Source organism: Armigeres subalbatus, unplaced genomic scaffold (assembly GCF_024139115.2).
Source record: "Armigeres subalbatus isolate Guangzhou_Male unplaced genomic scaffold, GZ_Asu_2 Contig841, whole genome shotgun sequence".
In the NCBI taxonomy this organism is placed as follows: Eukaryota; Metazoa; Arthropoda; class Insecta; order Diptera; family Culicidae; genus Armigeres; species Armigeres subalbatus.
This window is the reverse complement of record NW_026943636.1, coordinates 1-15,202: the sequence shown is the minus strand read 5'-3', so window position 1 is coordinate 15,202 and position 15,202 is coordinate 1. Positions and strand designations below refer to the sequence as shown.

General features: G+C 39.4%; 1 protein-coding gene across 1 annotated transcript; it reads right to left on the bottom strand.

The window, feature by feature from the left end:
• Positions 1-3,127: 3,127 nt before the first annotated feature.
• Positions 3,128-6,472, bottom strand: LOC134204708 (uncharacterized). The gene is made up of 6 exons (XM_062679488.1): positions 6,059-6,472; positions 5,289-6,016; positions 4,963-5,190; positions 4,662-4,895; positions 4,048-4,229; positions 3,128-3,252 (listed from the first exon to the last, which is right to left on the bottom strand). The coding sequence occupies exons 1-6, from the start codon at positions 6,470-6,472 to the stop codon at positions 3,128-3,130; spliced, it is 1,911 nt and encodes a 636-aa protein (XP_062535472.1).
• Between the last annotated feature and the right edge of the window lie 8,730 nt (positions 6,473-15,202).

Below are 15,202 nucleotides of genomic sequence, written 5' to 3'. Positions count from 1 at the left end.
ATATTTATTAAGTATTAATGCTAACTAATAGTAGATCCACGCTAAAATTTGATATTTTTACAATTCTACTTTCATTACAGGAAATTTTCAACGATCAAGATAAGGAAAACTCGTTGAATGAATCAAATGATGAAATTTCGGACGAGCTCACTCCAAAGGCTCTACAAAACCTGTTGAATAAATCCATCACCGGTCGAGAATTACTTTCTTTGGGTGCTAAAAGGTGCACTGTCAGAGTGTCGAAAGTTGAATTAGCTGGTTTTGTCGCCAACTGGCATCTTTCCAAGAAGAAGAAATTGTATGCCCATGACCTAGATAAATATGCACGATCAATAACTCTTCTCTTCAAAGGAGAACGTAAGGTAAGTTCTTTCCGATACAAATTCTATAATATTAAATACACAGGCTAACAGGATAAGATCTGACATTGGATAATGTTTCTTTGTATACTGGCTTTAGAGCATCATTAATGGGCGCGAGTATTTTAATTAATCGCGCAACGATGTAATTTCAGTTAGTTAAGAGATGAGCAGAATGGTTACTCTTTACTCTTTTTTGTATCGATCATTATTTTCGGCTATTGTCTGTTTCCTTGGTAACAAAACGCGCCGACCATTTTTTAGGCACTATCAAAATCGTCGCCAACATCTTTATTCTAAAATTATGTTAGTTTTATTAGAAAATAATGTCAATCTGCATTAAAAACAGGGCTCAATTTTGAGAAATAATGTGATTATTGAGTATATAAAATTTTGTTCACAGTTGATTTGACAGATCTTATGGCCATTTCTGCTGGCGACGGTTTTGGCGTCAATTTGTTTTATGACGATTTTAAATCGTCGCGGCCGATAAGGTGGGAAATTGATAATATCAATTTGGTTTCTGTCTGTCTTACTGATGACGTTTGGCCATCTGTCAGTTGTGCTACTGTTTTACCAGCTCGTATAGTAGCGACCGGTATAGTGTCACTTTACTGCGCTGCTAAACGACTCGCCCGATAATATTGCTCTTAGTGGTCGATATGCACAACTTAGTTTTCAATTAGTATACACCATAACTCCATATCAATTAGAAGTACTCAGTCCAGACAAATGTACGTAACTCTGAATAATGTTGTAGTGTTTGGTTAAACCAGACGTTTTCGGTCGTTTATTACATTAACTACTACTAAAATTTCCTTAATGCTACCACAGACAAACAGACATAACACTCGTCAAATTTCCATCGTTCACTGATTTACTGGTCAATTCAAATAATCATTAGTTGGCCAATCGATCACTCGTAACACGCGCATCGGTTTTGCTCGAGTTTGACGTTTGCCCACTATCGCCATCTGGTTCGGGATTTGCTCAACTAACTGAAATCAACAGATGTTGTTAGTGTTTGAACGACGATGAATTTGATGAGTAAATGTTCAATGTGTTTTGTCTGTTTGTCTGTGATGCTAAGTTATGATAGAGCAAGCGAATTGATTCAAGTGCTTGAAAGGAACATTGATTGTGGTATATCATATCGTACTTGAACCACAATATCATTGATATAATAACCAGTAGACAGCGGCAGTGCGTTTCGAAACAATTGAAGCCGTTTAGGTCATCTAGAGAGAAGTTAACCGATTATGACAAAAAAAATCGTAGAGTCTTATACCTGTTTGCCTGTGCTCTTACTATATATATACCTAGTTTTAAAACTATCTTTTACAATAGGACGATTACTACCTACCGAAGGCTGGAGACAAAAAGAATCCAGGGGAAAATATACAACAAAATTAATACAATCAAAACCCATCGCCGAAAGCGGAAACTGGACGACGAAAAACAAGAAAAGCTTAACAGTGGCAGTGGAAATTATTTGCGAAAAAGGAAGTGTCGGTGTTGATCAAAAAGCTGAGGAAGCTTATAATTGGCTACAGGATAACGACGGGCCGTGGAGTACGGTACTCGATTTGTGGAAAACCAGCTTTCCGAAGCGTAAGATCTGGCTTGCTGAAACCAACAGTAAGAAAGCTTTACTTAAAGCTAAACTCTGGAAATTCATTTGCAGTGAAACATGGTTATCAGTTGGTAAGTTATATGCATAATTCATTAATTATTTTCACTATTAACTAGATTTTCGGACACTTAATTGAATTTATTTCAGGGAGGCTTTTTCTCATAAACTCTTCCTAATGAATTCCAATTAAACATCTTTCAGGCACTTATTCAGTGATCGTATGTGATTTTGTAAACAAAGATTCAAACGTCGAATTGTCCAATCTGATAGTTCTTCCCACGCAAACCATCACTACAGACAGGTAGGGAAGCCTTCGGCTATCTGTTGGTGGTGTTGGTTTGCGTGGAGTGCCAAATCGACGTTTCAATCTTTTGTTTACCAAATCACATACGTCCTTTTGAATAAGTACCTGAGAACTGTAAGAATGGCATGATAGCTTTTGACTACCATTCCATTATAAAATATTTTTGTAATACCTGATTAATCTACCAGCGATGATGGTGTCTTTCTCATGCGTATGAAACAATAGTATTTTGGCCATAACGTTTGATGCTATAGTGTAATCTGTCCAATTTTCATTATGAAACAATGGGACATATGAAAATATTAAAAATTGGCTTTTGAAATGAAATATATATTATAGCCTTGTCGATTAGCACAGCGGATAAGAACTAGATTTATTTCCGAATTCTTCACTTCTCCCAACTTAAATCACTGAATAGTCCAATTTTATTATAGTTTATGTATAACTACACTAGTAGAGTTAGGTTCTATTGTTCTAACTGTATTTCAACACTTTTTTACACAACTAATCCAATAACTTTAATCCACTTTTCATTTAATAACCACAAATATTTAATAACTACAAATTCAACTTTAACTGCTAATTCAAATTCTACACTTGCTGTCCAAATTTTTCTGTTGCAACGCCTTTTTGATGGTGATTTCAACTCCACCTGTTGGTTGATTCCATGACGATAAAAGAAGCCAAGTCCATGCTGCAGAGGTTCCTTTTATAGCTGTCACTTTACTGTGGTTGACGAAGACGGATGTCAAAGAACGCAAGTTGTCGCATACATGGCTGAATCGGTAGTCGATGAACGAGGGAACAGCTAGTGATGTGCGATGATATACTTCATGCATAGATGTCAAGCTTCTCGCATATGCGAACATCCTGGCCCCTTCGAAGATCGAGTTCTGACTGGTGCTTCGTCTTTGGCGATGATTTACAGATGCGATTCGGTTTATTGTCGATGAAACCTGTGTTGTCAATTGATGTTTGTGTTCTGGAACCAATTTATAAGACCCGGTAGCGGGTTTCAACGAAGTTAAATGCAAGGACAGGTACTTACCTGATCCTTTGGTAAAAAAGACCTTTTTTTTTTTTTTTTTTTAGGAGCGCCTTGCTGGAAATTGTGGAATTGTGCATACAGGAATCAACTACGTAGGAAGCAGCTGGAGTAGTGTTCCAATTGTTTTTGTTATGGTTGCGGTTCATCGTTTGCATCTACTGGTGTACTAATAGGAAGAAGGCTGATTTTCGAAACTGGTCTTGTATATATTCCGGCAGGTGTTTTTACGGTAACGACTCTTGTGACTTCATCTACTCCTGGCAGTATTTCGAGGACTCGAGCAGTAGGCCATTGATAAGGCGGGGTGTTGTCCTCCTTAAGCAGCACAAGTTGGTTCCGATGAATGGCTATCGGAGGGTTGATCCATTTTGTGCGAGTTTGAAGGGTGCAAAGGTATTCAATATGCCAGCGCCGCCAAATTTGCTGTAGGACTTTTTGTATTTATTGGTGAGCCTTCAAGCGATTTAATGGAATATTGGTGACATCGACATCTGGAACGGACTTTAACGATGTTCCAGTAAGGAAATGTCCAGGGCTGAGAGGTTCGAAGTCCAGAGGATCGTCGCTCAAAGGAACTAATGGTCGCGAGTTTAGGCAACATTCGATCTGTACCAAAAGTGTTTGCATATCCTCCATCGATAGAGTGTGATTCCCTAAAACTCTGAAAAAGTGCTTTTGAGCAGACTGTATCGTTGCTTCCTACAGTCCTCCAAAATGTGAGGCCTTTGGAGGGTTGAAACGCCATCGTATTCCCTTAGCAGCACATTCTTCCGCAATCGATTGTTGGTGCTGATCGCTCCGGACGATTCGACGTAGTTCGTTTGCTGCACCAACAAAGTTCTTGCCGTTATCGCTGAAAATTTCAGCACACAGCCCCACGTCGGGCTACAAAACGACGGAGTGCCTGAATAAATTTACTAGTGCTTAAATCCCCACCAGCTCGAGGTGCACAGCCTTTGTTGCGAAGCAGACGAAGACTGCCACGTATGCCTTTCCCGGTTCTGCTCTACGATGAATTGGTTTTAATAATATTGGACCCCAATAGTCGACTCCTGTGATGGTGAACGGACGAGCGGCGGTGATTCTTTCCTTTGGAAGCTCAGACATGAATTGCTGAACAAGTTTTGTCTCATTTTGGCGCATGCAATGCAGTTTTGAACGATCTTTCGAGCCAGACTTCTGGCCCCAGTAATCCAATAACGCAAACGAAGGATATTGAGTAGCATTTGCGGTGCAGCATGAAGATTTGTTTCGTGTAGGTGCCGTACGAGAAGATTTGAAAAGGCGTGGCGGATGGTAGTAAGATTTGGTGTTTACTTCGTCATAGGGTTGTTGCGCGTTTTTAGTTCACCACCGATTCGAATTATCTTGTCGACCGAAATGAATGGGTGAAACCAGCGAATACGGGATTTCAGGCCAACTGGTTGGGACCGTTCCAACTGGTTCCATTCGGCGGTGAATGATTGTTGCTGCACCAATCGTATCAGGTTCATTTCCGCTGCGTGTAGATCTTCTGCAGTGATGACTGCTCTGGAAGGTCTCTGATCTTCCCTGACAATGATTAATGAAACGTCGACAGTAAGCCACCACCCGTAGCATTTTATGGCAGCTTGAAAACTTGGTGGCTAAATCATCAATGAACGATGGTTCTGTGACGGCGGAAAGTGCGATGGTAGACGGTTTTCTTGCCTCGAGGATGCTATCGGCAGAGTTAATTGCTTGCTGAATAGGCCAGTATTTCTTTTGTAGTACTAACCAGTGTGGGCCCCTCCACCAAAGCTCGTCGTGGAGTAGATTCTCAGCAGACAAAACCACGAGATATATGGTCAGCAGGATTTTGTTGTCCCTGAAACATGGTTCCAAGTACAATTTTTGTGGCAAGTTGTATTTTTGAGACACGATTCGCAACGAAAGTGGTCCAGGTTGACGGAGTAGAGTTATCACAGCAAAATAACGATCGTCGAGTCCACCCAGAAGTAGGTATCTGTAGGGATCTGCAGTGAGCTGGTTACCTTCTCGTACAGTTCCGCGGAAAGGAGCGCGCCACAAAGTTCGAGACGCGGGATGCTCTGTTGCTTCAACGGGGCAACTTTTGATTTTGTCGTAAGAAGTGCGGTTTTAGTTTCTCCGTTTGAATTCGATGAACGGATATAGCAACAAGCACCATAGGCATTCTCAGATGCGTCAGAAAAAAAGTGGAGCTGAATGGATGAAGGATTCGAACAAAGGATGTATCGTTCTATGCGGAGATCATTTAGGTATGGCAACTGAGACATATAATTGAACCATCGTTCTTTGTAGGTAGGCGGAAGTTCCTGGTCCCATCCCCATATGTTTCCATCGTTAGCCTTCAATGTCCATAGAGCCTGCATAAACAACTTGGCCGTTGTTATAACGGGTCCGACTAGGCCTGGCGGATAAAAATACGAGCAATTTGGGGACAGTGCGATCCTCTTCGTGAGCTGAGTGTCGTTACTCGAAGGTAGGTCGATCTTGTAACGAAGTTGGTCGGTTGCTGGTTCCCAATGTAGCCCAAGACTTTTGATGCATTCGTCACGATCGAGATCTACTGATGTCTTTAACGCTCGGTGCTCTGGGGGCACGCCTTCTAGGACTTCCTCCACGCTTGAAGCCCATTTACGCAGCTCAAAGCCTCCAGCAGAGTAAAGAGTCTAGTTGGTTACGAAGTCTGATAGCCTCTTCCACAGTCTTACTTCCGGGAGAACAGGTCGTCCACGTAAAAGTCCTTGCGTAGAACGTCGGCGGCCTCTGAAAAGCGGGTGTTGTTCGTCATCGGCAAGCTGACGGAGTACCCTTGTGGCCAGAAAGGGTGCACTAGCAGTGCCATATGTCACGGTCTTCAACTCATACGTGCTTAAAGTTGCTTCTGGAGACGATCGCCAAACGATTCGTTGAAGTGGTGTATCTCTTTCATCAATCCGTATTTGGCGAAACATTTGCTCTATGTCGGCGATGAGCATAATGGCGTGGATTCTGGAGCGCATGATGATTGAGCGGAGCTCTTCTTGGACGATTGGGCCAACCATGAGAGCGTCATTCTGGCGATGATCCCTTCGTGGTTCTACAGGATGCGTCAAACACGACACGAAGTTTTGTTGTCGTGCCATCTTCTCGAAGAACGGCGATGAGGCAGATGATAACAGGGAGATGGTGGGTTTTCATAATCGCGAACTAGTTTCATATGGCCTAATTCTTCATATTCTTGCATAAAATTTCGGTAGTGACCACCCAGCTCTGGATTGCTAGTGAGACGACCTTCGACGAGATGCAGATGATGAATGGCTGAGCGGCGGTTATCACCGAGGTGCAGTAAAGCGTTTTGTTTCAGCGGAAGGCGAACGATATAACGTCCCTCAGGAGAGCGAGAGAAACTGTTTTGCGGAAATGAGCCTCACAGGCTGCTTCTTCAACGGAAAAGAATGAAACATCCTTGTTTTCCTCAATGATCCAAAACTTTTCCATGAGTTGATGAAGATCTGCTACTGTAGCGACGTTAGCTGTGATCGATTGTGTCGGTAGAAGGTTGGCAGTTGCTCCAGATACGATCCAACCGAGAACTGAGTTGACGAGATTCGGAAGAGATTCGCCGAGTTGAATCCGACCGGACACCCCTGAAGAGGTCGAAGAAAATGTCCGCCCTGAGAACGAGTTGAACTGGTCTTGTATTATAGAATGATGGATCTGCTAGCTTGATTCCATGAGGAATTTCCCAGGACGATACGTCAATGGATATCGATGGTAGATTTACTGTTACTTTCGGGAGTACCAAGAACTCCACGGCGGTCGAAAAATTACCAAAAACGAGATCGAACGGTTGATTTTAGTTTTGAGCGAGCGTTGGTTGAGGACTGACCGATACCAGCAATTGGGAATGTTGATTTTAGTGCGCTTAGCATTTAGCTGTTGAGCGAGCGATTCAGTCATGAACGAGCATTCACTGCCGGAATCTAGTAGCGCCCTAGCGACATGTTCGACACCATTGTCATCGATGATAATGACTACCGCGGTAGCCAGTAAGACGCTTTTCCTTTGCACGCCAGAAGAAGTGCAGCTAACGTGTTCAGGTATGGCAGCGGTGGAGTTTCTTGGGATTTCTTCTACGACAGGGACAGAAGCAATATTCGGTGTACTAGATTCTTCAGTCCTGGAGTTCACAGAGACTGACTTTCCACCATGACAGAGCTGGGTATGGTGGCGACCTTTACACTTGCGGCATGTGCTTGACGACGGGCATTCACGTACTTGGTGACCTTTCCTGAGACAATTTCCGGCACAATTGGTGGCGTCGAACATCCTTCTCCTTATCTTCAACTGTCATTTTTGAGAAAACGGGACACAGGTACAATGGATGATGGTCAGAGCAGACGAGACATTTCCGGTAATTCGGTTGATTGGCCCCGTGGCTGGCGATGGACGGAGGCAGGTCTTTTCGTCGAACTTTGGTATACAGTATCGATCGATTTGTGGATTGTCTGTAACACCGTGACTCTTCTTTGAATGAAGTTCGTGAGATCGTTGAAAGTTACATCTCCTTCGATGACGAATATTCCTCCCAATCCCGCCTCGTAGTCGGGTCGAGCCTGTTGCTCAGCATTCTGATCAAGAGTATGTCCCAGCATTCAGCCCTCTCCCAACTGTTTAAGTACCGGACGTTCGCTTCGAATTTCTCGACAAGACCAGTAATTCACACGCTGATTCTCTTTCAGTGACGTGAATTCGAAAAGCGAGTCTACGTAAGACTGCTTTAGTCGGACAGGGTTCTGATAGTGATCAACCAACAAATTCCAGGCCACTTGGTAATTATTGGCACCGAGGACGATTGTCTGGATGAGCTTAAGGGCGTCTCAGATAGGGAAGACCGCAAGTAGTAGAATTTTGAATGCTTGAGAGTTCATGTGACGAGTGAACGAGAGAGACGAAGAGGTCATGGAAGTTTAACCAGCTATCGATGTGACCAAAGAATACGGGCAGTTTTACGTCGGGTAGCCGTACCGACGACGACGGATTAAGTTGCGTTGTTGCTTGAGAAGCAGGTGCAAGTGGGGCCAGGGACAGCAGAGGTGTTGAGTGAGAGAAACCCTTTGACTTGGAAATAACTAGATTCGAAATCTGTTCGATCTTGAGGTTCTGGTCCAATCCATCTTCGTCCAAAGCGATTCAAGCTCCATTTGAGTTGCGTTGACGTCCTTCCAGAGTGCCACATGCGTACCGAGACTTGGACAGCATTTCGTTCTTCCTGATCTTCGTCTACGAACGTTTTGATGATTTTGAACGACGTCAAAAGGCTCTGCAGGCGTGTCATGAGGCTCTTGATGCGTCGTTCCGCAAACATAGTGGGATTAGACGGAGACAAGGGAGCGATCGAATATGTAAAACGGAAGATCACGCAGCTCAAACGAGACGGGTTACAAATGTTGGAGCGATAATTATCTTGAAAAGGCAATATATGTGCCTTGCATTATATAAGTTGCTCCAAACAGCAAACCTCCAGGACACGTGGCTGGGTTTGGTGAAGATTCCTGGCTGGCAGACCAGCGGAATTCACGAAGGAGTCTGTAAGGCAGAAGACCGCGTAGCTCAAACGGGACGGGTTAGAGTTGTTGGAGTGATAATTACCTTGAAAAGGCAATATATGTGCCTTGAATTATATAAGTAACTCCCAACAGCTATTCTCCTGGACACGTGGCTGGGTTTGGCGAAGATTCCTAGCTGGCGGACTAGCAGAGTTCACGCTATCCGGTTCGAAGGACCAATGTCGATTAGCACAGCGGATAAGAACTAGATTTATTTCCGAATTCTTCACTTCTCCCAACTTAAATCACTGAATAGTCCAATTTATTATAGTTTATGTATAACTACACTAGTAGGTTAGGTTCTATTGTTCTAACTGTATTTCAAACACTTTTACACAACTAATCCAATAACTTTAATCCACTTTTCATTTAATAACTACAAATATTTAATAACTACAAATTCAACTTTAACTACGTAATTCAAATTCTACACTTGCTGTCCAAATTTTTCTGTTGCAACGCCTTTTGATGGTGATTTCAACTCCACCTGTTGGTTGATTCCATGACGATAAAAAAAGCCAAGTCTGTGCTGCAGAGGTTCCTTTTATAGCTGTCACTTTACAATATAGTTGACGGAGACGGATGTCAAAGAACGCAAGTTGTTGCATACATGGCTAAATCGGTAGTCGATGAACGAGGGAACAGCTAGTGATGTGCGATGATATACTCTTGCATAGATGTCGCTTCTCGCATATGCGAACAAGCCTTTACGTATACTTTGCATACGAGAAAGGCAAAACAAAGTTGGCCTGCACTTTGTCATAAGACGAGTTCCTACTATCCCATTTAATTCCATCACTTGTTTATAACTTGATAGATACGTATTTCCACCTCAACAGTAAGGTCGTCTTCTGTGTCTCGTACTTAACTCGACTCGACAGTTGGATTGTTTTAAAAAAGTAAATAAAAAGTAATTGGGAAAATATTTGTGGTACACATAATTCTTTTGCAATTTGGAGACACAAATATACTCGACATGGATTCACACATAATTTCGATACCTGCATATTGGCGGCTATACACACTTAAAACAAATCGCCAATTCGGTAAAATTTTACCAGAAATCTCAACAGCAGAACTGTTCGGTAAATAATTTTACTGGTTTTCGGTGATTTTGACAGTTGAACAATGGGAAAAATGACAAAAAATCTGTAAATAATTACCGAACAGATTCGCTGTTGAGATTTCTGTAAAATTTACTGAAATGAGTTAAGTGTGTAGATTTTATTTGTGCTTCGCGTGGAGAGTGGTTATGTGCACAAATAAACATCATGAGTTGAATTCAAGACAAAATTTTCAAAATGACTTATCTGCTTTTGTAAACAAAGATTCAAACGACGATTTGACGAATCTGATTACGAATTGTTTACAAAAGCAGATAAGTCGTTTTGGTAATTTTGTGTTGAATTAATAGATTTTTGCCAATAAAATGTGTGGGTTGTCGATAAATGTCTTGTAGAATTAAAAAATATGTGGCAGGATTTTTAACAGCTTATTCGACTTAAAATATCCAAAGTAATCGACAAAAGAACATTCTCGGAAAAGCCAATTAGTTAATTCATAATAAATATTCTCGAATGGTAATCTAACACTTTTATTTCTATGTTTGTAGCTCGAAATCGATTATCGATTGATGCAAGTTGCACCTAATCTCAACAGCACAGATTGCGATAGTAAGTGGGAACATGTTCTACGAGTTTCTGGGTCATATATCGCGAAAAGATCATCGTTGACGAGCCTTCATCGCAGTTATTGGATGTCCTTAATAACACAAATGAATCGGATGGTTAGTTACTTTATGAATATATCATTTTACAACGTTATGATTTAATTTATTGTTTTTATAGATATGCGAATTTGTTCCCTTCTGCTCTTGCTTAACTGCATACCAACACCCCAGAAAGTGTCTGCAAGTTTCCGACCAACCATAATAAATGGTAAAGACGACACGATTTTGTTTGCTGATTCTGATGAAACTGCATCAGACATTTTGTCGAACGTGTACAGCGGTTATCGCGACCTGCATCTAGAAACAGTGCCAAACTTATTTTCTTCGGTACACCAACTAGATTGCTCGGTGTTTACAGAGCATACTTCGAAGAAGTTGTGTACAATTACCATCTGTTCGACGAGCTGTGGACGTTTACATAAGACTATGTACAGTTCTCGCGATTAAGCATTCTAAGATCAGTAAATTGGTTTGGATTTTGTAGCGCGCTACGTGTATGGATTGGTTGTGAAGGAACGTTATGCAACGGTGGAGAAATTCGAAGAATACTTGAAAGCAACATCGGCTTCTCTTTGAAGGCGTAAAATGTTTCACTGTTTCTGTTGAACACTGTAATAAGAAATTCTCGTCGTCATTACTGTATGTACATCACCTGGAGGCGGATCATGGAGTGCCAAAACAATATCGTTTTCCATGTACGTTCCAGAAATGTATATATCAGTCTTTAACAACATCTATAGATTCAAACGCCACTTATCTAGTCACAAATCAACGAACGTTCAACAGGAAGTTCATCGTGAAGTAGTCCATCACAATGACAACGATAATCCTGAACCATCGTCTTCGAGAATAAAACCCATGAATAAAGATCTAGACCTCACTCCGAAATTCGAACAAACTTTGAAAAACATTGATACGGCAGCAATTAACTTCACTCTCAGTTTGTATAGCAAAAATAATCTAACAAGACAAGATGTTAGGTCAATCCAGAAAAATCACAAACAGTTTATGGTACTATAGCCAATGAAATATGTAATTTGCCAATCGAATTAAAACGATGCTGAAACAAATTATCGATTCTCAGCTTATCTCGATAAAATGAAATCCACATTCGATTTTATCAATACTGATCACAAATTTTTTTACCATTTGAAGTTACGAAATTTGTATCATCCTCCCACAATAATAGTTACAAGAGATCAAAAAGTAACGGAAACTGTAAGCTTCGACCCAGAATATTTACTGAGCATAGAAGACAAAAACACCACGTAGTAGTAATGGACATTGATTTCCAGTTAAAAGCATATTTTGAAACACCAAATTTATTTGATCAAACTGTTGCTTATATTCAAGAATTAGAGGAATCGAATCGAATTAGGAACTATATCAACGGCACTACGTGGGAAAGCGTGAAACGTAAATATCCAACGGATTTCATTTTTCCACTTTCTTTTATGCTGACGAGTTTGAAATAAATGACAATTTGTCATCGCATAATAAACGACATTCAATATGCGGGATGTATTACAATTGTCCAGTGATCCCAGAACAGTTTTCTTCCAAATTGTGTAAATATATTCGTGGCCGGTTTCATTAAAAAGGTGGATATCAATGAAATAGGTATAAACGCTATGATTGAAAAAAGTTATTGAAAAATTTAAACTACTAGGAAGAAAGGGGTGTTTTACTTAATATAGGGAAATAAGCAGTCTCTCTAGTAGTAAGATTTCCTTTAATACTGGAGTTCAGGGGTGATAACCTAGGCATACATAGTTTGCTAATGTTAGCTGGTGGTTTTAGTGTAACCTTCTACTGTCAAGTTTCTTGCAAACGCCCAAAATTAGATTTAAGACAGCAAAAGACGTAGAAGAGTTTGAATGTTTTCATATGAATGAAGAGAATTTTACAATGAAGATCTAAGGTCTGGAACGCAAAAAGACACTGAATTAAAGGAAAATCAGAGTTCGAAGCCAAATTACCTTCAATTTAAGAATAACTGAAAAATGTTTCCGTCGATGCTATGCATGATTTATTTTAGTAAAAGTGGCATATGCAAAATAGGCTTCCCAAATGTTCTTAAGCAAGCCTATCCAAACCAAGAAGTACATGACACTTTTCAGAGTCAAATTACTACATTCGAAGAAGAATTCTGGCAAAACAAACATTGGACGATTCCTTATCAAGAATGCCATAGATATGGAGTATGAGAGCAAAAACAAAATCTTATAAAATTAAGAACGACTGCCGCTGAAATGGAGGATCCTTTTGGCCATTTTTTTCACGTTTATTGTTGGACCATTTGTACCTGTGGATGAACCTATAGGAATATGTAAAAAGTCTGATTAGTTTGGTTGAAAATTATTCTTACTGCCATCTTTTGAATTCACTGACATTGATCGCTCTATAACCAAAGTGCCAAGCACTCATCATGAGCTTTTCTTAAGAAATTTTGATAGTATGAAACGTTACGCCCAAAGCATCATCATATATTGCATTATGGAAGAGTTATTACAAAAAAAGCGGGCCAATAGTCAATATGATGTGCTTCAGGTTTCGAAGCTAAACACAAAATATTTAAACAGTATGCACACATAACAACCATCCAGGAAAAAAATATTTGTTACACTTTAGCCGTCAAAGCTGCCTCTGCAAATTTCTAGTTGCGACGTACTAAATCAAACTTTTTTCAATCTGACTTCTAATAGACCTTTTACTGACAGTAAATCTGACGTTCTCGTTCATATTCTTCTGCCTAAATTAGTTTACTCCAGAAGAAGTAAACTTAGAACAAAATTGCAAAATCTTTCTTACAATTGCCAAAATAAATTTGGCACATCATACAAAAAATGGTTCATTTTTAACACTCCACAAATAAAAATGGAGTTACTGAACCTCTATGAAATAATAGAAATTTTAAAATCAAATGATCTATATTTTGTAGTAGGACAACCATGGCAGTGCAGTAACTTTTTAATGAACACTATTTAGCGACAGAAGTATGCAAATGTTCAAGCAACTTTTAAAATATCGGCTCTTTTCAGATTTCCTCGATGGTCTCACCACTAATGATTTCATTCCATTAATAATCAAACTTTATTATAGAAAAGAAAAGTAATTTTTTATCTCACGAAATCAATGAAGTTAATAAAAGAATAGTTGATAAAGAATGTGTTTTGTAAGAATAAATGCGTAAGAACTTGTTTTAAAATCACTGTATAAATATTAAATTAGTTTAAAATTTATTTGATGTATTGTTCGTAAATAGAAAGATGTGACAAAAACTGATCATTTCCAACTTATATTCTTAATTAGTGGACTATAATCAATAAATTTGTTTTTATATAAACGGGTATTTTATTATCATATACGAGTTCCCAATCTATAAGAAAAGTATTGAGAATAAAATTGTAGCATAGTTTCTTTTCACAAACACGTATTATATGAATTACAATTAATAAGCACCTCGATATGGTTTATACAATTATAAATAATTATTGGCGATAGCTACCTTTAATGAATCTTTTATGTGGATAGTCATGTAGAAATGTCAGTGAGACATATTCCACATAATTAAATTAAATACAATCATATTCGTTTAAATATAGGATAAAAGACTATTTGGCTAGCATCCTCATTCATGTAAACCCAGCAAGTTTAGGGGAAGATTCATAAAGTAGGTCACGCAAAAATTGACGAGATTTTCAACCCTGAATCGTCACGTGCAGCTCAGAATCCCCTCCTCTGAAAGCGTGATGTACATTGTTGGATGGTCTCTTATTACTCGGACGAATTTCAAGCCGAATTACTTAATATGTACATAATTATTAATTACTGAATAAAAGCTTTTATTGATGTACCAACATCCAAGTGATTTAGTTGAAAACGCGGCTGGTTAATAAACGTTTGGGGACGGAATATGAGTTGCTGTCCCAATAGTCTTTCTAGCTGTAATTACATTTCGCGCTTATATACGACATGCAAAAACCATTTGCATTTCAATAGATTTTTAATTTCAAATTCAAGACAAAATCATTTATTATACAATATCATTTCATTTGTTTTTCAGCCATGTCTATCCTTTAAATTGAAGTAGACTTATATTGAGTTAAACACTCCAATATGTATTCAAATCCATCCTTTTAGATATAAGTGGTATTTCAAGGAGACAACACTATGAAATATGAAAGTGTTTTGCTGTTGGAAAAAATGTGGTCCATTATGATTCACAAACTCAAGTGTTTTGAACTTCAAAATGAATAATTTGACCAGTAGGGCAAATCAAGAGTGCAAAACACTTTATAGGAACGTGTGTATATTTTTTTTGAAAGTGTATACCTTAAAGAAAAAGCGTCGTCAGAAAGTGTCTGTCTTTTGGTTACCTGCTCCGCCGTCACAAGTTAAGTGGGTTGTTAGGATCTCGATTATTTCCCGCTGTGTTGTTAGTTAAGCGTCAACACCCAGATTCCTACAACAAAAATTGAATATATATATGTTAGAAATGAAATGCGTACAAACAGTGAAAAACTTCAATTTAT

Excerpts from the sequence above, each read along its gene's own strand:
- LOC134204708 (XM_062679488.1), bottom strand. The coding sequence starts at position 6,472 with ATGGCACGACAACAAAACTTCGTGTCGTGTTTGACGCATCCTGTAGAA. Across the intron at positions 5,191-5,288 it reads TCGACGATCGTTATTTTGCT|GGACAACAAAATCCTGCTGA; the intron begins GTGATAACTCTA and ends ACCATGTTTCAG. Across the intron at positions 4,230-4,661 it reads CGCAACAACCCTATGACGAA|CCCGACGTGGGGCTGTGTGC; the intron begins GTAAACACCAAA and ends GTCGTTTTGTAG.